Source organism: Chinchilla lanigera, unplaced genomic scaffold (genome assembly GCF_000276665.1).
Source record: "Chinchilla lanigera isolate Chin_1 unplaced genomic scaffold, ChiLan1.0 scaffold00003, whole genome shotgun sequence".
Taxonomy (NCBI): Eukaryota; Metazoa; Chordata; class Mammalia; order Rodentia; family Chinchillidae; genus Chinchilla; species Chinchilla lanigera.
In genome coordinates this window covers 9723897-9749733 of record NW_004955404.1, presented here as the reverse complement: position 1 = coordinate 9749733, position 25837 = coordinate 9723897, and the positions used below count along the sequence as shown (strand labels likewise).

At 37.5% G+C, this 25837-nt stretch overlaps 1 protein-coding gene across 4 annotated transcripts in view; it reads right to left on the bottom strand.

Annotated features, from left to right (window-relative positions):
• The window catches only part of Nalcn (sodium leak channel, non selective), a 291122-nt gene that overhangs the window by 144955 nt on the left and 120330 nt on the right, over nt 1-25837 (bottom strand). For all 4 annotated transcript variants that reach the window (XM_005374037.2, XM_013515982.1, XM_005374039.2 and 1 more), the window contains exons 11-12: nt 11898-12065; nt 5120-5311 (exon numbers count right to left, since the gene is read on the bottom strand). In XM_005374037.2, the coding sequence (XP_005374094.1) occupies nt 5120-5311; nt 11898-12065 (360 nt within the window). The remainder of the gene's footprint in view (nt 1-5119; nt 5312-11897; nt 12066-25837) is intronic.

Genomic DNA, 25837 nt, shown 5'->3' with positions numbered 1-25837 from the left:
TTTGGGAGGACTCCTTCTCTACCCATTTTTTAAAGAATTTAATGAATTGGCATTTGAGCTGCCCAAAAGTTCTTGCACAATTCAGTAGTGAATCCATGGGGACATGGGCTTTTCTTAGTTGGTAGGTTTTTTATTACTTCAATTTCTCTACTTCTTATTAGATTATTCAAGGATTTCACATCTTCTTGGTTCAGTTTTTGTAGTTCATATATACTCAGGAATCTACCCTTTTTTTTCTGAATTCTCCAGGTTCTCAAATAATTACTAATAATCTTCTGGATTTCAGCAGTGTCCATTGTGATTTCATCCTTTTCATTTATAATTGCATTGATTTGCGTCTTTCCTTTCTTGGTAAGATTGGCTAGAAGGTCTATTTTGTTTATTCTTTCAAAGAACTAACTGTGTGATTTATTGATTCTTTCACTTTTTTTTTATATTCAACTTCATTAATTTCTGCTCTGATCTTTATAATTTCCTTCCTTGTACTAGCTTTGGATTTGGATTGTTCTTGTTTTTCTAGAGCCTTGTGATATATCATTAGGTTATTTATTTGGACTCACTCTGTTTTCTGGATGTGAGCATTCACATCTATAAACTCCTTTCTTGGGCCTGCTTTCATTGTATCCCATAGGTTCTGGTACATTGCTTATGCATTATCACTTGATTCTAGGAACTTTCTAGTGTCTTCTGTGATCCACTGGTTATTTAAGAGGGCACTGTTTCACAAATAGATAGATCAATTAGGGAAAACTCAACAAGGAAATATAAAAGTTGAACCAACCCTTCAAGCAAATGGACTTAGATATCTACAGAGTGTTCCACCCAACAATAGAATATACATTCTTCCTAGAGCACATGGACTTTTTCCAAAGTAAGCTACATGCTAGCCCATAAAACATGCTTAAGAAAATGCAAAAGAATAAAAATTATCCCATGCATATTTTCATATCATAGTGCGGTGAACTAGAAATCAATGTCAAAGGAACCACAGAAGTTATGCAAACACATGGAAATTTAATGAGTCTCTTGATGCAGGCACTTCTGATGGGATAAGGTAAGGCCAATGATGGGGGATAATGAGCATCCTCGGATAAACAATAGTAGAAGGTAGAATCTGGCAGAATTTATTCAGAAACCTCTGTCTCGTGTGTTAGGTCTTCCTTGACCAGTGCTGTTTCTGCTGTGGCGTATGGAGCATCAGGTGCAGGTCCAAAGTCCGGACAAGATCCTTAGGTCACCTACAGGCCAGGCCCCACCAGTGTTACTGCCTCATGTACTTTGGTTGTTAAATCATGCATGAAGCTTTTGCTGAGTATCCCAAATGCCTTTTCTTTCAGGTACAATTGACGAAGATGTTTTTATTCTTGACACTCAACAAATATTTCCAACTAATGCACTACCTTTGGTGTGTTTGCCAGGCACACATGGCCCTGGTGGGAAACAACTGGGAAGGGTTGTAGCTGACTGGAAATTCAGCTCTGAGCTGTGCAGCTTTGGGTGGGTTTACCAAACACTCGAAGACTCTATGTTATCCTCTGTACCAGTAAATACGGCTCATATTTATCAAATGATTACATAGATATCATCACCATTTTAAAAAATGAGTGAATCACAGGTAAATTAAGTGCCATCCTAGACCATCTACCTAATCAGTAGAGCTTATGCGTGCTTCTGAAATTTATGAATTTTCCCATAACTTTATGTAAGAAGGATAAAAGAACACTAAAGAAGTTAATTAAAAGGAAACTTGAAGGTCTCTTGGGCCACATAAACTTATGATCATTTGAGTCAAATTCTTACAGGCTTTGATGACATCCTTTCTCTGTAGTTAACCACATGGTTTACCTCCTTTTAGGATCCTTTTGCCTTCCAGTGTTTTAGGTGTTCCAACTGAGAGTGGGCAGCCGCTAAGTGTGCCTGGGCTGCTGCTTTTCCTGCTGTCTCTCTGTCCCTTCAGATTCTCTTTCTGGAATGTGGCTGGGGAAAGGGCCTTCACATGTGCCTGCTAAGTCATCTTAGATTTCAGAGCAGATGGCTGGAGCTCAAGTCATAGTCAGGCCAGTGGAACCCAGTGTTTGGCTTTATGTCTCATTCAATTTTCCTAGGGAACTTTCCTTAACTGGATGGCTGAGTAGAGACTGGGCTGGAGAAACAGCCTCAGTAAAACCATTTCCCGGGCACTGACCCTGAGTTCACTATGCCAAACCACATTCCTCCTGCCTTGGCCTGGGCTTTCTTCCCAGCAGGGCGATGCTCCTCAGTCTCACATACAGTTCCGCCATTTATTTTCCGGCACCATCCTAAACAGCTCAATACATGCTGCAGGCATCCACCTTTTAAGACTGGTTGGGTTACAATCAAGACTGGCTAACACTGTAATTAAACAACTTACTCTGAGCACCCAACATTGGATGAGAAGAGAGATGACCTCAAGAACACCGAAGGTGGTGTGACCTGAGAGCTAGTGCTGAAGAGAAATCGAGCATCCAGTGTCATGTGATTTTAATCAACTTTCCTAATAATTCCCTATCAGGCAAGTGCTACTCATGGTCCGTGCTTCATTTGATTAGGAATGATAATGAGTCCCCTTGCAATTGTAATGTTTCAAACACTTCTTATAAAATTTGATTATTTTGTAAGGATTTAGATTTTAATTATATTTCTTGCCATTTGACATGTTCAGGATGCCAGCACCATCCACTGCTGAATTACTGATTAGGAGCGCTGAGTTGCTGAGTTGCTTTTGTGTATGTGGTCAGGTAATCAGGCAGGAAGGCACAACTGACTCCGTGGAGACAGGAAAATGTAGTGCTTCTTCATCATTGTTATGGTTGGATAACAGAGCAAATCTAAAGGGGATAAGTCAGGGATGAATCCAGGAAGTAGCCTTGTCTTTATCCAGAAACCACCACAAACCTAGTTGAATGTTTGAAAGTTGCTTTCTAGACCTGGTTGTGTTGTTTTTGTGTATTATTCAGTATAAACAACGTGGGTGAAAAACGCTATTTCTACCTGTATTTGGAAGTGGAAGAATAAAACCTTGGACAATAAGTTGTCCAGTCTCATGCTGCAGAAAAGCAATGGAGCAAGGAAGTAAAATCAGGCCTGTGTGGCAAGAAGTCCCATCCACAAGTCCAAAATTCAAACACTTCTAAAAGAATTTAAAGCCTTTTCTTTAATGGTCTACTTAGTGACAAAATCTAACCTGATCTAAGATGTTGATTACCAGGTGGCTCTGGTGGTGCCAGCTCCTATGGCTCTGGGGGTGACATTACCTTTCTAATATGTGGAGAGTTGTGTACATAAGCCGCCTGGCTCAAAGAACTTTTGGGTAAGGGATATATAATCAGTGACGCAAGCTGAGAGGAAGTGGTAAAAGAGGAAGACAGGAAAAATGAAGACAGTAAATGAAAAATAGAGCTGAATCTTATTTATTTTCTCTTTTTAGATGCTCCTGTGCCCACACAGTGGGCCTCTGATGAGACATGCTGAAACAGAGGGAAGGTGAAACGCACTAGTAACCACTGCAGGGCACTAAGTGAAGGATGGCCATCCTCTCTGTTTGCTTCTCGGGTGAGGGGCAGATGGAGGAGGCAGGCTCCTGACGTCACTCCCATCCTAGTTTGTACCCCTCTCTCTCTGGGACAAGAGCTGACTCCTGCTGAGAGCTCTGACTCCGGGCTAAAATCCCATGTGCGACCTTCAGGCCCAACCACAGGTAACAGCTGAGCCTCCTTGGTGCTCTCCCATACCAGTCTTGGTGCACTCTGGGGCCCGGCAGTTTTGGAGAGAAAGCTGCAGCTAGGGACTCAGGGCCCATCCCACCTGCCTACTGCGCTCAGGGGCACATCTGACATCCTAGCCTGGGGGCCTCCATGATGTCCTCTGTCCACCTTTCACCACTCTCTCTCCTTTACATTTTCTGGAATAAGAAATCGCTCACTTTACATCATTTGCACAAGGTGACCTGGACCCGGCACACTGTTCCCTTCCGCTTCACTGGGCACACCCACCTGTTCCTCAGGAACCACCCATTCCAACCAAGGTTCTTGGACTTCTCCACCCTGGTGATGGGCCTTCCCTCTGCTTCCCAGAGCGCTTTCTGCCTGTTCTCATCAAGCCCAGCGGAGGCTGAGGTCTACTGGTTGGTTATTACCTGCAGTGGAGAGTTTCTTGAGAACTGGGGACTTGGTTGTGACTATGTCTCCAGGAACATCAAAATTTCCTGGATCTCTATAGGCTGGAGGGGGTGTGTGAGTGAAGACTGCATTATGAAAGAATCAATTCCAATGCTGGGATCCTGGTAACAAAGTTACCACAAAATGAAAAAAAAAATCCAACCTATATGAGTCTATCCATCAGGAGTACAGACCTTTCTGCTCTCAAAGTTTAACTTTTAATAAGCTATTTTAACATTATTTTTTTACCTCAAAAATATTCTTCTCATAAATAGGCCTTGCTATTTCAACCCATTGTGAAAATACAGTATATTCACTGTCTTTATATTTTCATATTTCTAAGTCCATATGGGGTTAAATTTCAGATTCCTCCTGCTAGGGAGAAAATTTTCTATAAAAGTTCTATGCATGGACTGACTGATTTTTAACTCCCTTTTTAACCTGAGTGAACTCTAATGAGAATGCAGAGTTGTGAACTAGATGGTCTCCTAAACATATTTCACATCTAAAGTCTGTGAACTTTATTATACTGAATATCCAAAGCCACCTTTTAGATTATGCCTGATATAAAATATTGGAACTATAAAATTAGATAAAAATGCATTATCTCTCCCAAGACACAAAAATGGCAATTTTGCTTTAAAATGCTGTCATATTTTAATTTGTAGCTGCAAAGAAATCTACTTTTCATTTTTACTGTTTTTTGACATCCAGTTACATTATTTCTAGAATTTGGGAATGGATGTATAATATGAAAATGCTGAAAATGGACTCCAACACCTGTCCCTGTAGGCTATTTTAAATATTAAAATTTAATTATCTCTCATTATAAAAAAACCCAACATTTTTGATCCATTTCGAAAGTGAAATTACTTCAATAGTAATCATTTATTACTAAAATAAGAATAGTGAATTAAACTGAATGGATTTTTAGTTCTTACCCTTGGAAATGTTGTAAATCTGTCCAGTTCTTCAACAAAGCAGAACATCTGTAAACTAATGGCTGACATTACAATGAGGAGGCTGGCAGTAAATACAACCAAGCTGCCAAGCTTTTTTCCAGGACCAAATATCTTGTACACAAAATCTTCTAACGCAGGTGAAATCTTAATAAGCCGAACCACCCGAAGAACCTGTCATGAGAGGGAAAAACAGAAATGAGTGACTACTTATGCTGAACCTTAAAGTAGTTTGTACTAAAACATCACTTCCATAAGTATTTTGTAAAAATCATCCTTTTCAGCTTGAGCATATAGAGACTGAAGATAATAATGTGACAATTGAATCACCTATGTAGCTCAGTGCCTGCTGTGTAGGAAGAACACAAGAAATTAGTGAATGACTAGAAGTGGTGGTAACTAGGCATGTTATCAAGGGATGCGATTATTCAAAGTGGTATTAACTGGTACAGGCCATTGATATAAAACTGGTTTTCTGTTTCTTTTTCCTTCCTCCTTTGTTTTTTTTTGGTTGAGATTTCTTACTACATTGGCCTGGCTAGGCTTGAATTTAAATCTTCTAGCCTCAGTCTTCCAAGCAGTTGGAATTACAGTAATGGTTCAACCATGCTGGAATTAAAATAATGGCCCAATAATGCCGGGATTAAAGTGGACTTTTTTCTATTGTTACAATATCTAAGCAAGTCTTTAATTCAATATTAGTTATATTTAGTGTCTTGTAAAATAAATTTTCTTAGGCATCACACATTGATAAAGATATGGAAAAAGCAAACTTCTTTCAAGGACTTTACTTCTGGCTGAGACTTCTACTCTAATATTTATTTCTTCCTTCTTCCTTTATGTCCTAGAACTTCCTGAATTTTAGCTAAGCAAGTGGCTACTTAAGCCCTTCCCGCCTTTGCACCTATCCTCTACCCTCCCTGCTGTGCTGTAGGCTCAGACTTATGCAATATGAGAGAAAGTGCTTTGTGCAGGTTTTGGCATATTACTTTACACTTGCCCTAGATTCACGTTTTATCCCTTTCTCTGGCCTAGAAATGGAGACAACTGGAGTGGGACCTGTGGGCTGTTTGATTCAATCCAACAGTCTGCGTTCCTTCTTTCTCTGGACACCAACCAACTACTGGAGAAAAACAGGCGTCTTTCTTATGTAAGCCTTGCAGTTTTAGAACTTTGCTATATCTACTTAACTTGTTATTCATGCTCTATACGTGGATATTATAAGTAATACCACATACTTCTCTACAAGTTGAACATCTATATCTTTGCAAATAGCCCAGCACCAGTTAATTAATCCACTCATTTATTCAACAAATACTGATCATGTGCCAAACATCACGTAATTTAATGGCTACTGTTATAAAAAAGCATAAAATAAACACAGCTCTTAAGGGAATATTTATATTATAAAAAGTATAAATTGTTACAGAAGCAAAAAGCTGAAGTATATGGCATGGAATGATATCATTATTCAATAAGAATAAGATGTTAGCAGCTTGTAAAAAATAAAAACTGCTGCATATTAAACTACACTACACCACTGATTATAAGAATGATTCCAAATTTAGAATTATTTTGTTAGGACACTATGCTTGTAAGGAATGTCAGTTCTAACGCTTTGATATGCACGGGAAACCAGGTTGTCTGTGGAAGAGGAATACTATATTTGGAACACACTAAAGAACAAAAAATACATTAAAACAACTGGGTTTTAACTTTTCTCTGTGTAAAATAACATATATTTTCTTTTGTTTTTCTAGTGTCTTGGTTTGCACTCTTCCTGATTTTCTTTTGATAAATTCTTCCTATTCCATTCTCGTTGATGAGGTCTAGAAGGAACTCCCCAGGCCCCAGGGCCCAGACACAGAATTCACAATGGTCTGAGTTATCCTCAGGAATTTTGCTGGCACTTCTAATAACATATATTCTAATCTTTTCCGCACTATGAATTGTTGTAAGACCTACACAGGACTTGAGGCTCTGGCGGGCATCTTTGCCAACCCTGTGGAGAAAGGCAGCATAAGAATAAGAAAAGAAAGGTAAGTGAAGAAGCAGGCTGAGTCCCTGCGACACTAAATGCCATTTTAATTTCTGAATAGTACCACACCTGAAGCCATGTGTATCTCCCCAGACTTGAACAGAAAATGATGATGAGCCTTATTGTTCCTTATTTGCAGAAAACTAATGTATGGCTTGCAGTATTTCAAGGACATTCATTGGACAAATGACTGCAGAACTTGTAAAATGCATATTTAAAATCCTTACTATAACACTTACATGGAAAATTTACGTGAGAAATCAAGTTTTTTGAATTCAGCACTCTATCACATAGCTTAGCTACCAAAATCAGAAGTTATTCCATTCATGTCATCATTTCACAAAAAGAAAACAGCTTCATCCTAAGAACTGTTAAAAGATATTCACGTTAATACCCTAGCAGTGTTTCCCATTTTATCAGGTTTACCTGTTGTGAGACATAAATGAGTCAGCACCTAACTGAACAGCTGATCCCAGCAAGTTCGCAGCAACAATTAACTGGGTTATAGCTCAGATTTTGCCACAAGTATGTTCCTCATTTGAATTAAAGTCATACTGAAAAGATTGTCTCCATAACTTTTAGTCCCATCCCACATTCTAATATAAACAGCCTATGACTATCTAGGCAATTCATTAACTTGAAGAAATAAAAGTTAACACAATTCTCACACTGTGATTTAATCAGCATTTCTGGAGAATTAAAACCGTAAAGGAAAAAGCCTGACCACTTACGTTCATGTGTCTTTTCATGTATTTGTGGGTAAGCATGCTTTTCACTCTGTCTGCTAATCAAATCTTATATTTCTGTTTCCTATAAACATGGAACAGTGAAACCATAATCCCAAAGACAACACTTCAGAGCATTTTGTTTTTTCCCAAAGCATATTCTCCTGATCAGATTTCCCAGTGAGTCTCTCAAAGATTACTCTGTTGCTCCATAGTGAGATGCTATTAAAATTGCGTGGAGAAACATATGAACTCTGATATTAAACTTCTTAATACGTTTGAGCTCCACCATTTGCTAGGTATGTAGACAATGAGTTGGAAGCCATTGGAGCTCTTGAGACCTCAATTTACATGCAGCCTTCGTCTTCCAAGATTGTCAGGAGGAACAAACAAGACAGTGCACTGAACACAGTGCCTGACCCACCATGCGCGATAAACGCCCAGCTGTGCCATCATGGCTATGCCGGAATCTAAGAGTGCAGTGCCTGTATGGTTTTCCATAACGTGTGCTGACCAGTATTCATGCGGGTTGGGAGCTGTGCCTTGGACATGTCAATCATGCTCTCAACAAGGGTGCACGCAGGGTGGTCCTGTCGGCCTGGAATACCTCCCCCGTGGCTCGCTCCTTCACTTCATTGTTTGCTAAAAGATACCTCTTCAGAGAGGGTTTCCATTTGAAACTTATCTATGGTAGCACCCATGGCGCAGTCACTGTCCTCTCCCCGCCGCTTGTTTCTTTCTTCCAGAATTTCCAGTGTGTAGTCCACATTGTTTTCTGTGCTGCTTTGTGCAATGTTTGCTCTCTAGAACTTAAGCTTAGTAAGATCTGGTCTCTCTCTGCCTCACCCACTACTTTTTCTTCAGTATCTGGAGTAGGGGGCTGATGCACAGCAGGTGTTTAGTAAGTAAATTTGAAGGCATACATGAATAATAACAATAGTTAGTCTCACAGGTAATTGATAATTTAAAGGAAGCCATTTTGTACCAAACAGTTGACTTAAATATGAAAGCTATGAAATGCTAAGGAAGGACCTACTCCAACACCGTGAAGAAAGGTTGAGGGAATGCAAAGCCTGGGGCTCAGAAAAGAACAAACTGGGCCTCAAAAGAGCCAATCCGTGTAGTAGAATAGGTTTTCCATGTGTGAGTCTGTAAACATTATTATCACAAACAAGCTTCTCAAAAAATCTAATTTTAACCATAAAATAAATGTGTTAATTTTATTTCAGTAGGAAAATATAAATATGGTCATGCATAGATAAAAATCTAAAATCACTTAATTAAGGTAAATTAAACTATTAAAATTATAATTCAGAATAAAAAATTCATTAAACAAATTTCACTATGATCTCAGTGTATCTATTATCTATAAAATTACTAGAATAATGTAGACTAATTTTAGATAGTTTGTGAAAAAAACTAGAAGTCAGAGATGATGAATAATTTATAAGTCATTCTTCCAGTCATTTCTCTATTTGCAGTTATTTTATATGTATATGTACATATACATGTGTTATATAAATTTTATGCATGTTTATATTTAGATAAAACATAACCCTAATTTTAAATTATTAGAAATTCATCATAATTGTCATTTTATAGTAAAATTTGCATTCTGACTTACTAAGCTATTCTCCAGTTATTTAGCATTTAAATAGTTTCCAGTTTTTCCTCTCAACTCCATAATGAATATTTTTCCATGTAAATTTTTTATTACAGTATTTGAATTCTTCACTGGAAAAGTATTCATCGGGTACTACTGAACTTTTAGGGCCCTGAATATATTTTAGACTATAACTTTGCTAACTAGGTGTTATGGTTTATGTCTGTGTGTCCCCTCCAAAGCCTCATGCGACCATGGGGCAGGCTATTAGAGTTGAATGATTGTGGGTGTGAGAGCTACACCCACCGTGGGGTGGATAGTTTGCATATGTAAGGGAGAGGAAAAGAGTGCTTGAGGGCATTCCTCCCCCATTCTGCCCTGGTGTGTGCTTGCTGTTTTTGCTGTTGTCTGCCGCCTTGAGCTGTAGCTCTCTGCCATGTGCCACTCTGCCTTATAACCTGCCAAGTACGGACTGAAACCTCCACGAACTGTAAGCGAAATAAACTTTTCCTTCCTTAATTTTGGGTGTCAGGTATTCTGTCCCAGCAAAGAGAGAAAAGTAACCAAGACACTAGGGAAGCAATATTTTCCTTTTTTCCTATCAGTGTGTGATACACGATAGATGCCTTCGTTTTGGGGGAATTGGTAATGTGCATCCTCTCTTGATCATGTTCTATTTCTGATCCTTTTACTCCTCCCTGACCCAATTTACCTCCTCCATGCTTTTCTCCTGCATATCCTTCCTATTCCAAAAAATTGGCTTCCTGTTTCCTATTATCTTTCTTTTATTCTTGAATTTATTTATATTCTGTATATCTCATATGAGATACCATGTGATATTCAACTTTCTGCTTCTGACTTATTTCACTTACAACTATGGTCTCAAGATCTTTCTTAATTTGTGTAATTTAATAGGTTTATAAAAAGATATTTCTTTATTCTGATCTTTAGATATATCCTCTATAATTCTATACAGTGATAACATAGGGTGGGAACCATGTGCTCGTGTGGATTTTGTGACAGACAGCAGTGCACAAAGCAGCTCAAGGCACAGATTATGGAACACACACTCTGTAGTGGGAATTTGAGTGCTCCTAACTGTGTCCCCCTCAGCTTACTAGACGGAACCACACTGCAGGGTGTAGCCCATCAAATGATGGGGGATTTGTGTCCAAAGATATTCAGGCAAACAAAGGAACCTGAGCCATGAGAGTCCTCTATAATTTCAAAATGCTTGTGGTGGTGACTAGGGACTTGGGCGTGCTTTTCCATTCTTGTGCATTAGGTTTCTTCCAGGCCCATATCACTTTACAGGCTGGGCAGCTATAGTGGTATTGTTCTAAATATAACAGCTTTTGTCTTACCAACAAACAAAATCAGTGGAACTGGAATGTAATTTCTTTCTGCTAAAGAGTTGGAACATCATTTCTGTAAATTTCAATGTAAAATTTCTCCTGCCATTATCTTTCCCACCTATTTAAAAATACTGATTGAAAACAATGCGTGTTATAGTGCGTCCATGACAGGTAATATAAATGACAAACTTTCAGTCATAAGAATGACTATATTTAGGTCCTTTTAGCTAGGGTATTACATATGCACATCTTATCACTTTTACTAAGAATTTAACAGAAAATGAGGATATTGCTATGGCCTAACAATCACAAAGAATGTGACTATAATTATTATTATTATTATTATTAGTTTTGTTTTTTTTCCAGTACCGGGAATCGAACTCATGACGTTGCGCTTGCCAGGCAGGTGCTGTGCCACTGAGCTAAATCCCCAGCAACTGTGACTATAATTATTATAAATTATAAAATAATATGACAGCATACATATTTGAACAAAAGATACCCAGTTATTATGAAATAAGAATTATAAGTACCACCATGTAATCATCACACAGAAAACAAGTGTTTATAAATAATAAAATGTCTAATTAAAATCTGTAAAGGACTTGTAAGTCCTGATTATTTCCATTGTAAGCCAGTGTTGAGCAAGACCTTTACAAGGCAGATATATACTTGGAATTAAATTCATATTTTCTCTTCTTTAAAGTTCGTGCCAACAACTTATGTACTTCAAAATTTGGTATGCATGTATAGATATATTACACCCATATGTATATACATATGTATATCTGCTAATTTGGGAATAGTATGTCAAACATCTGCATTCATTGCTGTGAATTTTCAAGGTCTAAAAACAACTGTCACAACTTATGAATGTGATGTTTCTGATATTAAAGATACCATTGGGCAGTTAAGGACATGAGCTCATATTTACTATACGTATTGTATAAGGCACTTGTAGCTGTCATCATAATGTGACTATCATTTACCTCAGAAAGAAAAAAAATTCTAAACACCAGATAGATATAATGTATATTACCTGAAAGTATGTGAATTGGGAGTGATAAAGATCTGGGTAAACATGAAGAGTCGTTCCAATGACGAGAAGCAGCTCAAATTTGTGGAGAGATGAACTGATATATCCAGTGAATCCCAAACACCATATCTTCAGAAGTGCTTCCAAATCAAAAAGGACTGTAAAAGCTACCTAGAAGAACAAAGAGATATTGAAATGAAATCCAAAGCTATTTTTAAAAATTATTTCATACATTTATCAGTGTAGGAGTTTCAGCCACTGTCATATAAACTGAGGAGCCCCACAAGGTCAAGAACGATATTTTGTTAAAAAATAGGTTTGGGAAGCACCATCTAGAACACAGTAAAACCAAGATATTTTAGATACTCAGCCAAAAATGTTAAACTTTCAATTATGTAAGTGGTATTATTTCCTTATTATTCACTATTTGATGGTACCTAAAAACTACTGCCCTTGATAAAATTGCTGTACACTCAGAAATATCGGTTTTTTATAAATTATATTTTTTAAAGATCAAATTTCTATGACATACATGACATTTTGTAAAATGATTTATATATTACTAACCATAATTAAACTAAAGTAAAAAAAACCAAAGTGTCACTGATCCCTTTGTGCTTTGGGGCACACGGCAGTGGAAAGATTGAGATTCTATAGCAAGCAATTCTTGTGTGTGCAGATATCAATTAATATTACTGCATTACTAGTAATACTGCTTTACTAATACATAACCAACATTGATATGTTAATATTCAACTAGTTAATGTCTAATATAAATTCTATAAATTTACTATTATAAATAGCAATGATATAAAATGCATGTAATAAAGATAGTGTATTATTTTTTGTTACCTGTCCTATGAGAAATAATTTTCATATTATAATGAAGGTTGTCACTGGAGCTAAAATGTGCAATGAAGATTAATTTCTAATTAAAGAGCATATGGGTGAATGCTGGGGTTAGTTACTATAAATCCCTTTTAGATGACAACACGTGATTTATTGGAAGACAAGGATAAAAGAGAACTTTCTTTCCCTTTCCTAAGCAAGTATTTAATATCAGAAAGGACTGTGTTCCACTAATATTCGGCAAATGTGGAGAGAAATGGAGTTTTAATAACAGTACTTTGAGAAATGGGCCATTAAGAGCTATGCAGATGGTTAACATAGATACAAGGAGAAACTCAGCCTTACGTCTCAAGTGTACCATTTCCTGAGATTCTAGCTGCCTTTGATTTTTAGGAGGCATTTATCTTCTAAAAAACACAAGGAGGTAATAATGCATTTTAACTCTGAAATAACCCACATGAGAAAATGTTGTCAAGGGTCTTTCCTCACCTTCGCATTCGCGTCTCCATCCTTGTCCAACGTTGTGGAATCACACGAAAGGGCCTGCATTTTACGTGACACTTCGCAGCTTGCTTTTCTCACTACCATGTCTGTCCCTCTAGGTTAAGGGCTAACGTCCTACTCACTCTTCCTCCCTGCTGCACAATTTCCCATCATGATCACTTGTTTAACGCAACATTCTCCCTACTAATTCATGTAGGTGCTTCTTGAGCATCATCAGGGACATGGTTAAACATTTTACTAATTCAAAAACAAGGCTGTAGCAATCATCCTCTGCATATTAAATTTTACTGAGTTTTTTTCTTTTAAATCTAACAGCACATTTCCAGACTTGACATTGCTGGGACAGAAGCCGGTATGTGTGCTCCCAAGTTGAAAAAGTATTATGAGATCACTTTCAAAATATGTACAATAAATCATTTGCCTTCCAGGAGTGTAGAAAAATTGCCCATGTCCCAAATTTGCAGTAACACTCCTACAATCAAAAGTAACAGCTTCTCACCCATTCATATGTGTATTGATCACTTAGATTTAGTTTCTCTTTAAAATAATTAAATTTGGTTTTTCATAAACTTGCCAATATTTTATGGTGTCATTTGGTCTTTCTTATCAGTTTCCAGTGCTGTGGATATTGAGGACATTAATCTTTGTCTGCAATATCTACTGAAAATAAATTTTCCCCTAGTCAATAGTGTGGTTTTCAACTTTGGTGCATTTGTTCTACAAACACTGTCTATGTCACTAGCTCATACCTGTCTATCTTCACCTTTATGATTTTTAAATTCCTTTTCATATATAGACTAAGACTTTTAAGAGAATAACATACAGTCTTCATACCCAAGGACATATAGTTTTCTATTTAGTTAGACTATATTCTATATTCTTGCTTCTAAAAATTCTTTTTGCAAATGTTTAACTTTTCATTAGTTCATGTTCTCAGTGCACAAAGATCACACTGTCGAGGGGAGTTGGCGCACGTGCGTAACACATCTTAATTCTTCTTTTGCCTGCTCTACCCTTCCACTCACTCCTCTCCCTCCCTGCTTCTTCCAACTCTTGGCCCCCTGCGCATTTGCAAAAGCTCCATTTTCCTCCTCCAATTTTTTTATCCATCCCCCTCTCTTTCATATCTTGTTCACCTGTTCATTTGAAAAACATCTCCCTACTTTGTGTCATATTTGTCTATCTTTTATTTTGTTCTCCCTCCCTCTCTTGATATATATATGACAAAGCATGTATTCTTATGGTCTCGTGTTGCATCCATTTACCTGTGAATGCCTCTTTATAGCAGAGTAGTACTCCACTGTGTATAAATACCACATTTTCTCTATCCATTTACCTGTTGATGGGGAAAGAGGCCATTTCCAAGATTTAGCTATTATAAATTGTGGTGCTATAAATGTGGGTGTGCATGTATGCCTGTAATATGATGATTTTAACTCTTTTACCTAGAAGATACCTAGAAGGTGGATGGGTCAAAGGGAATTTCTATTTTTAGTTTTTGAGGAATCTCCACACTGATTTCCATGGTGGTTGCACTAAGTTATTGTACATTCCTACCAGCAATGTAGAAGAATTCCTTTTATTGTCACATCCTTGCCAGCATTTGTTATTATTGGATTTCTTGATGATAGCTATTTTTCTTGGAGTAAGATCGTATGTCTCTATATTCTTTAATAAAAATTTTCCTCATATAAATGTATGTATCTATGCATATACATCCAAGAAGTTTTATATATAGTTATAAATATATATAAAACAAAGTTATATATATAAGGTTTATATATAAAACAAAAGTTTATCTATCTATCATCCAACTATATATGTCCACTTTTACCTAGTTAGTTCCAGAGGAGAGAAAAGGTATTGATTTCCCTATATTGATTTTTATGCCTAGTTTACTAGATTTTTGTATTTATTTTTATATTTTAATAAGGTCCCCTAGTTTTTATAGAAATATATATATATATATCATTGGCAATTAAGGGTATTGTTTCTTCAAGATTTTTTTTGGAGTTACTTATATTAATGCATTAGCTATAATAGTATAGTTGTGGTTACTGAATAATAAAATAGAGTTAGTGGGAATCAATAATTTGCTCCTTATTTTCATGCATTTCTTTCATTTTTATGTGCAATTGTTGAAATAGGCCTTGGTAATTATTTTCTAACATGTTTGGGGACTTTCCTTCATATTCGACTTAGACTTGACTTTCAATTCATTGAGGTAGTGACATATGTCATGAGAGCCTTTGATGATAACTGTTCATTCCTGGAATAAACCTCGGTCCTTCTAATGTGTTGGATTTCATTAGATAATACATTATTTCTAATTTTTGCATCCATTGTTATATAAGACATGGTTTTTAGTTTTACTTACTGTGTACGATTTTTAGATTTGGTCAAGACTATGCTAGCTTTATCAAGTATATTGTAGACTTTTCTATTTTTGAATAATCTGTAATTTCTTAAATAATATAAGAATAATCAGATCTTTGAATACAAGTAGAATCCATTAGCACAGTGGTGGCAAACGCGCGGCACACGTTCCTCAGTGCACTATTTGTATCACTGAAAGTTCTAAAAGGTTCACCATCACTGCACTAGGGTAATCACAGTCCTTTTGTGATAGTAGAGCAAAACTGTCCAAAGTTGTTCTGGGTAGGTTTCTTACCTCATTTGTTAATTTGCTATTTATATTTTTTATGGGAAATCATCAATTTCTTCTAGGTTTTCAAGACCTGCATTTAAAACATCTCTCCCCTCTGCCCCCGATAAAATGAGTCCTTCCAGGAAGCCAGGGACATTTTACAAATACACTACCTCTTTAAAGTAATTCCTTGGGTGTTTTTTAAACCTTGAAAGTACATAATTTTGAACTCCTACCCCAAGTCAAGGCAGACTGTTTTACACATTGTCAATAGAGATATTTCAGTGTAAATATCTCACATCAAGACTGAAGCGTTCCTCACCACTTATCCCAGAGCAATGGGCTTTTTCCTCCTATCACTGAAACACACAGACCTTGTGCATCTTGATGTTACTCAGGGTCTCTTTCGTGAGTGGCCTGCATACGCTCCTACGTGTTGTATTCTGGGATCCCCTTGAAAACCACAAAGTCCTGGTAACAGGAATAATCAGATGTGTTCAGGGCAGCCACAGGCTTTGAAGCCTACGTGGTATTCTGGACTCATGTCATAGGTAATTGTTGGCTTTCACAATTTTCCTTGCCTTTTTGTACATTCTGTTGAGCATTTAAAATATTTCAGCTTTTTAGGCGTTTTGCAGAGATGGTTTTCAGCCACGTTTTGGAGCTACATTTTATGCATTTTCTGTAGGCAGTGCACTATTCGGTCTTGTTCAAACATACTCAAATTTTCTGTCTTGTCATAGGAAAATTAAGCCTATTCACATTTACTGTAATAAAGTTATACTTGGAAATATGTTTCATATTTATCATATTGCTATTTTCACCTTTTACCTTTGTCTTTTTTCTGATGTGGTCAATATTTGTTCCTTTTTTCCCCCTCATTATTAACTTGAATATTCTATGTGGCTTTTCTAATCCCTCAATTTAATTCCCAGGAGATGGGAATTAACCTATACTTCATTACTGACTCAGAAAAGATTTTCTGGCTTTTCCATTCTTTTCCAGTTTGCAAATTGAACAGTCCACATTCTCCTCCCATCCCCCACTGAGATCATGTCCTTCTAAACTCTGATTTTTCTGAAATAGCTCACATATCTACTCCTAGTTTCTTTTTTAAAAAGATTTTAAAATTTTGCTTTATTGATTGGATAGTTCTTGTTCTGAGCCTATAATTAAGCCTTTTTTAAAAAAATTAAAATATGCTTTGAAGCTACAAATATATCAATCTCTCAATTTTTTGGGTTATTTTTCTTCCAGAACTCCTCTCATCAACATTTCATTTGGAAAAAGAACAGACCTCAATTAAGAATTGGTCATAGTAATTTTACTTTCACATTTAAATTTATTTTATTGAACTGTTTAAAATTGTTAAAATTCTAGGTTTGCTCAGTAGCAAACTTGATACATTTAAAATTGTCTCTAGTAAACGTTAGATTTTTATTTATTTATTTATTTGTGATAATGTCTATTAGTTCAGGCTGGCTTGAACCTACTACGTACTCCAGGTTGTTTCTCATGGTGATCCTCCTGTCTCAGTCTCCCAAGTGCTGGGATGATAGATATGACTACTAGACCCAGCAGAATATTTTGTATTTACATTTAGTTTTTAAATTGACATAATATTTGCATTTACTTGTTGAGTACAGAATTATAATTTGATATATTATCTCTATTTTCTGCAAGGATTTCTGTCTGGCATTTTTATTATCATCTTCCATTTAGATTCAATGCTTGTCCTTTTTTCTCTGTCCTTCCCACCTGCATTTTGTTTAGTCATCTGGGTTATGATTTACTTGTCTTGAGGTCAGTGCCCTGTGGAGTAGTTTCCCTAAACAAACATCAAGGTTGCATGCCTGCATAGCCCTTTCCTATAAACCATGTATTCTCAGCACCGGCAGAGGCATATCTTGGCTGTACATGGATTCTTGAGTCTTTTTGGTTCATTTCTTGCAATGGTGCATATATATCGGCTCATTGCTTTCTACCTTCCAATGTTGTGGATGTGTCATCCAATACACAGTAGATTTATTTTCCTTCTGTAGGTTACTTAAGCCTGTTCAGGGGCTGAAAGGCCTTTTTTATTTATGCTCGGAACCAAGTAAGGTCAGTAGGATAGATTTAGGATGTGCCTTCTCCATTTAACCTCTGAGATTTAGTGAGTGTTTTCAGTCTGAAGATTTAAGCTTTTCTTCCATTTGGGAAAGTTTTCCTCTCTCGTTTACTATTACCTGTCTTTTCTCTGTTCCTCTTTTCCTTAAAGACTCTCATTCTTCAAATCTGTAAGGGTGATCTGTCCCACTTTTCTCTCACAGTGTCTACCACTATTTTAACTTCTTTTGTCCACCTGATGACCCATTTTAAGAGTTAATTCTCAGCAATGACTATGCTTTTTTTAACTTCACTTCTGGAAGTTTCCAGAAAGTCTGTTTTGTGCACTAATTCTCCTGGAGGCATTAAAATATCAGCAAGGACAACGACAAATTGTTCTCTTCCACAGTTCCTCCTTGACTGGAAGTTCTCCTACTGGACATCGGTCTTGGTTTCTGAGTCTTCTCCTCAGTTTCTGAGGCCCTTGTTTGCTTCATCATGACCATGTTTTTGATGTATGTTACTGCTGCCTTCTGATGCTTTCTTGGCCAGTGGAAAAAGAGGGGTAGTAGAGAATACCAGTGTGGTTCGTGGTAAAAATCATAAAATCCATGACCTATTTGTGAGCACAAGGGGGGAGGCTTTTGGTGACAGGCTCTCCCAGGGCTACTGAAGTCCTTTACCTCTCACCTGTAGTAATTCATCTATTAGCAATGCTCCTTCCTGATCCACTCTGAATGGCAGGATGCTGTGTGCTCCTCTGGACCACGAGCAACAGACAGAAAGGAGCAACTTTTCCACAGGGGATGAAATGCTTCCTGTCCCTGAGCAGCAAGCAGCCTCAGGGACCAGAGGACTCAGGTCTTTGCTGCAAACCAAAGCAAGGGACACTTTCTGCTTAGTATGAATTTCCTAGCACTGACCTCGCAAAAACATAAGGCAGTCCTGCAATTGTTCTCTTCCTCAGAGAAAGGAAGGAATCTCTGGAGAAACCAAAACCTAGTTGTATCATGAAAGTTTCCCCTATCCTGATCTGGCTGCTGTGTTACCAGGGGAAGCAGGCATAGGCACCCACAGCGTCGTTTTCCTCCCTCTGTATTTCCAGACTTGCTCCAAAGGAAAGAACAGTAATCCATTTCTAAGTGACCTTAATATAAAAAAAGTAGGACACTACTTATAAATGCCTGAACTATACCCTATTATCTCATAATATGTAAGTACAATTAATTGTTTTAATAACTTTGCATTTATTATTGAAACACTGATGGACTGAGTTGTTTAAATGGCCATAATGAATAGTAAAATATGCAGCTGGACTCATTTGCATTATTATTTGCTTGGCAGGAAATTTCTGTCCTTCTCAAAGACACTAAAAGGCACTAAGAAGATTTAGCAAACTATTGTGTGGTTGTATTTAAATACCTACATTCTCACTGATTTTCCTGCTAGGATTCCTGGTTCTAGATTCTCTTGGAATCAAATAGATCGCCTGTTACATAATTTGTAAATTTTCACAAGTTAACATTCTACTTCTGATAAACAGTATTAATGCCAAAGTGATAATATTTTAGACAAAAATATACATAAAATAAATCTAATTTACTTGAAGTTATGGATTAACCCACTATAAGAAGAACTATGTCCAGATTTACAGGAAAGTTCAATTATGTAAATGGCCACCAGTTAGTTTAGGTGATAAGGTTTGGCACAAGATTCACATTCAGAGGAATATAACAGTTCAGAAGAATCAGAGCAGAAGCAGTGAGGAGGCAAGCTGTAGCAATCCTTCTCAATAGGTGGTTTCAGAATATTTTACTGAACTCAACCTGTACAGGAGCTGGACAGGGAAGAAGCTGACCACATCTTGCTGTTGGCCATGTCAAAGGAGAAGTGACTCAGCTGTCTGTAGAACTGAATAACCTACAAGGGTTCCTACAAAAAAATCGCTCAAGCAAATTGTCTAATCCTGAGGCTCCATGCAAATCCCACACAATCTGCAGGCATAGGTGGACATCCAGGTATCCTTCCTCTCAGGTGGCCCTACACGGTCATGACTCCTCAGTGGGATCGTGAGCTCATGGGCTCATGGATTATCTTGAGAGTGGGTCTGCTATGGTGAGCCAGCTTGCTTAGGTAACTTATGTATTCTCTTTCTCTACCATGAAGTTCGTAGTTCTGCTTTGGGATATTGCCAGCAAGAAGGTCATCGCTAGATGCACCTCCCTGTTGGACGAGAACTTTGAGGCAAACTAAATCTCTTTTCTTTTAACTCACACAGTGTGTTATATTGTGTTATTAACAGCAGTAAACAAAGAAAGTACCCTTGCAGAATATCCCACCACCTGTAAGTACTTTCAAGTTGAAGTTTCCTTTGAAGAGTAAAGACAAGATTTGTAAAAAGACAAGCATAAATATTTTTGTTGCATTACTTAAAAACAATGCATTGAAAAATCCTTTCCTCCATTTTACAATTATCATGAAACAATGTTTTCCTTTTTTTTGTCACACTCCTCCAAATGAGGTTTTTCAAAAGAGATTTTATTCCTAATCACCACCTTATTTGGAATTTTAACACCACAGATATATATGCTTATAAACTCTATCTCTACTTTACACATGAAAAGAGTAAGATTTTTTTTTTTTGCTTCCAACCAACCAAGAATAAATTTTCACCTTTTTGGAAGTGTTTCCATTCCCTGTTGAGAATACATGCTGTCCCAGTCTGTGTTCTGTTGCAAGTAACATACTATCACAAGCTGGCTAAGTTATAAAAGTTTACTTGGGCTCACAATTCTACTCTAATGTCTACAAGGCCACATTTGGTGATGACCTTGCTCCTGGCAGAGGCCCAAGGTGGTACAGGACATTGTGTGGGAAGAGACAGAAAGGAGGTGTGTGTGTGTACTCGCCAGTTTCTCTTCCTCTTCTTATACAGACACTAGTCTTCAATTATAAATCTGTCATGCTGGTGACCTGGCCTAATCCTAATCCTTTCCCTAAAGCCCTACTTCTAAATTCCATACCTGAACAATAATTTGGCAACCAGTTATTGTCACCTTCTTAATACAGTGAGGATTAAATTTCAACAGAAGCTTCAGAGGAGACAAATAAACCATACTCAACTCACAACGCAACAGATACAGTTCACTGTCTACATAGTAGAGTTCAACTAATATACAAAGGAACATTTTATGAATCTTTGAACACTACATTTTATCATTTAAATTCAAACATCTAAATTTTGTAATAATATAAATGTAAATGACATTGAATAGCGAGTGCTATAACAATCCTTCCTGCCTTCAACAAAATGTTCAACAGTGAGGTGCAGATTGAAAAATTGAAGAAGGTATTGTTGAAACAAACAGTATCATATTTGTTTTCAGGATAGCACACGGCTTGTGCAAAGACACTTGTTTTAAACTGAAAAGAATGAGAAATGCTTCTCAAATGCTTGTCTAAAAGAATTTGTAACTGGATTTGTGAGGCTAGCAGGTAAAACAAAATGAGAGCCAAATATCCGAAGGTAAGGAGGATACTAACTGAGTGGAAAATAACACGCTTACTATAAATGGAACAATAGCAATTGCTCTGCCCTTTTAATTCAATGAATAATGTATGAGCGTTTACGGATGACAAATTATAAATGAACTGATATTTCCACGGAAGCCTATGGAGATAGAATGGCACAGATATTGCCTATATGTGGAAAGATATTTAAAATATATCATCCAAGATTTGTATTGCAGTCTCTGTTTTATAATTTCAATAAAAGTAAAGGCATTCATGAGAAAATGAACTTATATTTATCACAAGAGAAGCCTACAAGACAAAGCTTACCAGAAGATAACAACATGTAATATAACAACCACTGCTAATTCCTATCATTTTGTTCTGAAACCCTGTATCATTTTTATTGTTTTGCTTTGTTTTGCTTTTGTCTACGTTGTTGGTATATTGTTACTGTTCTTTTTTATTATTCTCTTTAAAATAAGAAAAAAAGAAATTCAGTTCAGGAAACCTCATTCTTTTAAATGAAATTCAGATTCAATAACACCAAAAAATGTTTGCTTGCCTCATTTTGGAGCTGTCTATAAATCACTGCTCAGCATGTGAGTACCTCCCTCAGGATTCTGCAGTATTAAAGAGAAAACTTCTCAGACGGTTGGGTGAATAGTCTATGCCATTATGATATCATTTTACCTACAAAGACACTGCCCACATTCTTTAGGAACTTATTTAAAAAAGCAATTGCTGGAAGAAACTTATCCACTTAAAGTTTTCCAGAAAATAAAATACAATTAACAATAATGTCAAAGAAAAGCTATTTCAAGATGGGTTACTTTCTTAACTTGATCATTTCTTGTGACTAATGAACTCAAATATGGGTGTCAGGTTTTGTAGGAACTAAAATAAATGCTTCTTTTTATTTAATTTCATTTTAACAAACATCATAAAAATGTCTTCAGAGGAACACAGAAATTAGTTTTTGAGAAAAAATTATTTCCTACAAGGTGATAAATGACTTTATACCACATGGAAACCTTTCCGCTTATAACACATTGCAACCATAGATAAAACAAGGATCTGATGGAGTTTAGAAGACAGTATGAACAGAAACTCAGTTACACAGTGCTAGTCAAGGAGTAGGCAATAAGGGACCAAGAAACTTCCAGGCTTGCAGATAGAGACTGGGTGGGTTTTTCTGCTAAGGACCAAACAATGAGAGCTAGTGTCTGGGCTGTTTTTACACAAAGCTACAGGCCTCAAGAAGGAGGACAAATGACCAGCCCATAAATAAGATCGGACAATTCTTCCTTAAGGATTCTTGACAAAAGCGGTGGCAATCCTAGCACTCAAGGAGGCTGACACAGAAAGACTACACACTGGAACCCAGCCTGGGTAACTTAGTGACGTAGTGATACCCTGTTTCAGAGTAAAAAATGATGTAGCTCAGTGTTAAGGCCCTGAGTTCAAGCCCTAGGTGACAGCATACACACACACACACACACACACACACACACACACACACACACACAGAGTTGTGGCATTTCCAAAATCAAGAGGCTAGCAGCCTCTGAATGACATTTAAATACCCGGCTCTGGATGGGGCTCCCCAAAATCACCAGAATGAAGGCTCCCCACAATCACCAGAATTGATGATTGCCTCATCGATCACTAAGAAAGTACAAGAGACAGCAGAAGGGCTGAGAGGGAGAACAATAAAACTGCCTAAGCAAAATAAGGTAGCATGCCAATCTTTTAAAAGGCATGAAGACCTCTATGAAGAAAGACAATATACTTTTGAAGTTCAGAATATGAATGTACTCTAGATAAAGTTAATTTTGTCAAAGAACTTTCAGAAAAAGCTTATCTGAAACCAAAATAGATAAATGGAAAGGGAAAAGAGTAAGGATAAGAGCAGGAACTAAAACCTAACAAAGAAACTGAGGGAATGGATAATATAAAGATTAGGAACAGACAAGGAGTTTCAGAAAATTTAGATGGCGTACATAGAAATTGCTAATATTGACCAAACCACAAGCTAGTTCTTGAATCAAAGGTCCAGGGTTTGGTTATTTTTTCCCATGAGGTTTTGGGAATTAGCCTCTAAATCCTTGGAAATTGCCACACATCAGGAGTGTCTTTGTTATTTATGGAGGGCTTGGCGGTTAATGGCAATGAGGAGATTCATGCTGGAAACTCTTACCATGCACATGTGGCCAGTGATTCAATAAATCATGTCTACACCACGAAATCCCAACAGTTACTCTTGTCACAGATTTCAGCAACCTTCCCTGGTTCCAACACTCTGCGTGCTCCTGTGCGTCAGTGTGCTGAGGGGCACATTCTGACTCCACAGAGAAGCCACGGGAGGTTTCTCACTTGGGATACTCTCAGGTCTTTCCCTTCTTCTGGCTAGATCTGATTTGTATTTTCGGTACAGTAATAAAAATCTAGTTATGCATACAGCACTTTCCAATTTCTGAGTTGTTCTAGCAAATAATCAAACTTGTGAATCCCTGAGTTGTAATCTCCTGGTGCTATGTACTGGAGGCCCAGGAACCCCATCAGCTCGTGGCTGGTGTTCCTGGTGGGGCAATCTTGGGGAGGACTGTGGCTCCAACCTGTGATATCTGACCTCACTCCAGGCACTTAGTCAGAAGTCACTTACTTCCATGATTAGAAAAAATTATAAACAAACAACACTGACACCTTCAGATGTCAGGATGATACACCCCTGATTGAATACTATAGCTGTGAAATATTAGTTAAAATTAACAACTGTATAGATAACAAGCAGCAGTAAGACATAGAGCCAATAAACTGTAAATATTAAGTCATTAAATGAACCACTCATCAATGTTTCTCTTGTTTCCTATCTATCAGGGACCCTACCACAAACACCAGGCCCAGGTGATATTTCAGAAGAACTTTCTTAACATGCTTATGGAAGAGAAAATGAGGAAAACATATATATTTCATTTAAAAAGAATGTACAACTTTGCTAACAAAACTAGATTAGCAGCATAACAGAAAAGAAAATCACAGAACAATTATCTTTATGAATAAAGATTCAAAAATCCTAAATATAATAGCAGTATACTGTATTTAGGTCATAAAAATAATGCTATAAAATCAATGTCTCAAGAGCCTAAAATAGGTCAGCATCAGAAAATCTATTCTAAAACATTGCACTACAAATTAAAGAAGGACACCTGAGTAGCCAGCTCAATAGATATAGAAAACATTGGACAAAGCAACTCATCGCGAGGGAAACTCTTAGCAATTTAGGGATAGAAGCAAACTTTATTAATGTGAAGAGGCATCCAGAAAATCTACATGGAACATTACTGATGAAATGATGAGCACTCTTGTCAAAAGACAGAAACAAGCCAAGGATATCCACTGTCACCGTTTCTGCTCAACATTTTATCAGAGATCGAAGTCAGGATAATACAAGAATAAAAAGGGGAGAAATAAGAATTAGAAAGGGAGAGACAGAGCCCATCCACTTGCACCACTGCTGCTGGCCGCCTCCTGAAGCCTGTGCTGGAGAGGAGAGAGGTCCAGCCTGACCTTCCTGCCACCACTAGCTACCTTGTATGTCTCACGTAGGAGAGGAAGCCAGTGGCCAAACTACCAAATCCAAACTATCAAATCTAGTTGTCCTCAGCACAGGGCAGCAGAGGTGCCAAGCTAAATACTGACCTGATGGAGGAAAGATCCACACCCTGTGGGACAGTTCCACTCCAGCAGCAAGTGTTCCTCTACTGCAGTGACCAGGTGGGAGACAGGCTTAAAGAAGGGAGAGCTGTGTTCTGACGACCTCTGAGAAGCTCAAGGTCAGGTTGGGAGGACCACAGGGCCCATATTCTGAGCTGGGAGGCCAGGTTTGGTGGGCGTAACCTTCAGCAGGGTGGATGTAAAGGACACGACGTGTAGTCCAGTGGTTTGCTTGGGCTCTCGCGCTGCTGCCTACATCCAGCAGAAAGTAGTGGATTGTCTTCCTACAGGCCAGCGTCTGGGTTGCCTACATGTGTATACCAAAATCATAGACCTCTTTGCTTCCACTAAGGGTGATTCATGAGTGGTTCTTAGGATTTCTAAGTATCCAGTTTGTATTTGACACTGCTGTTGCACCTGACTCTGCTATTACAATTTGGTTTTCTGTGTCTGCTCAGAACTGGATTGTCTGGGAGTCCTAAACAATACTGTGGCACATTCCTGAAGGAGGAGGCACTAGGCCAAGTAAGCTGCAAACTCTAACATAGAAAACAAACAAACAATAAGAAACATGAGAAAAAAGTAAAAAATATCTCCCAAAACTCCCAACTCTCCCATTGTCAATCAA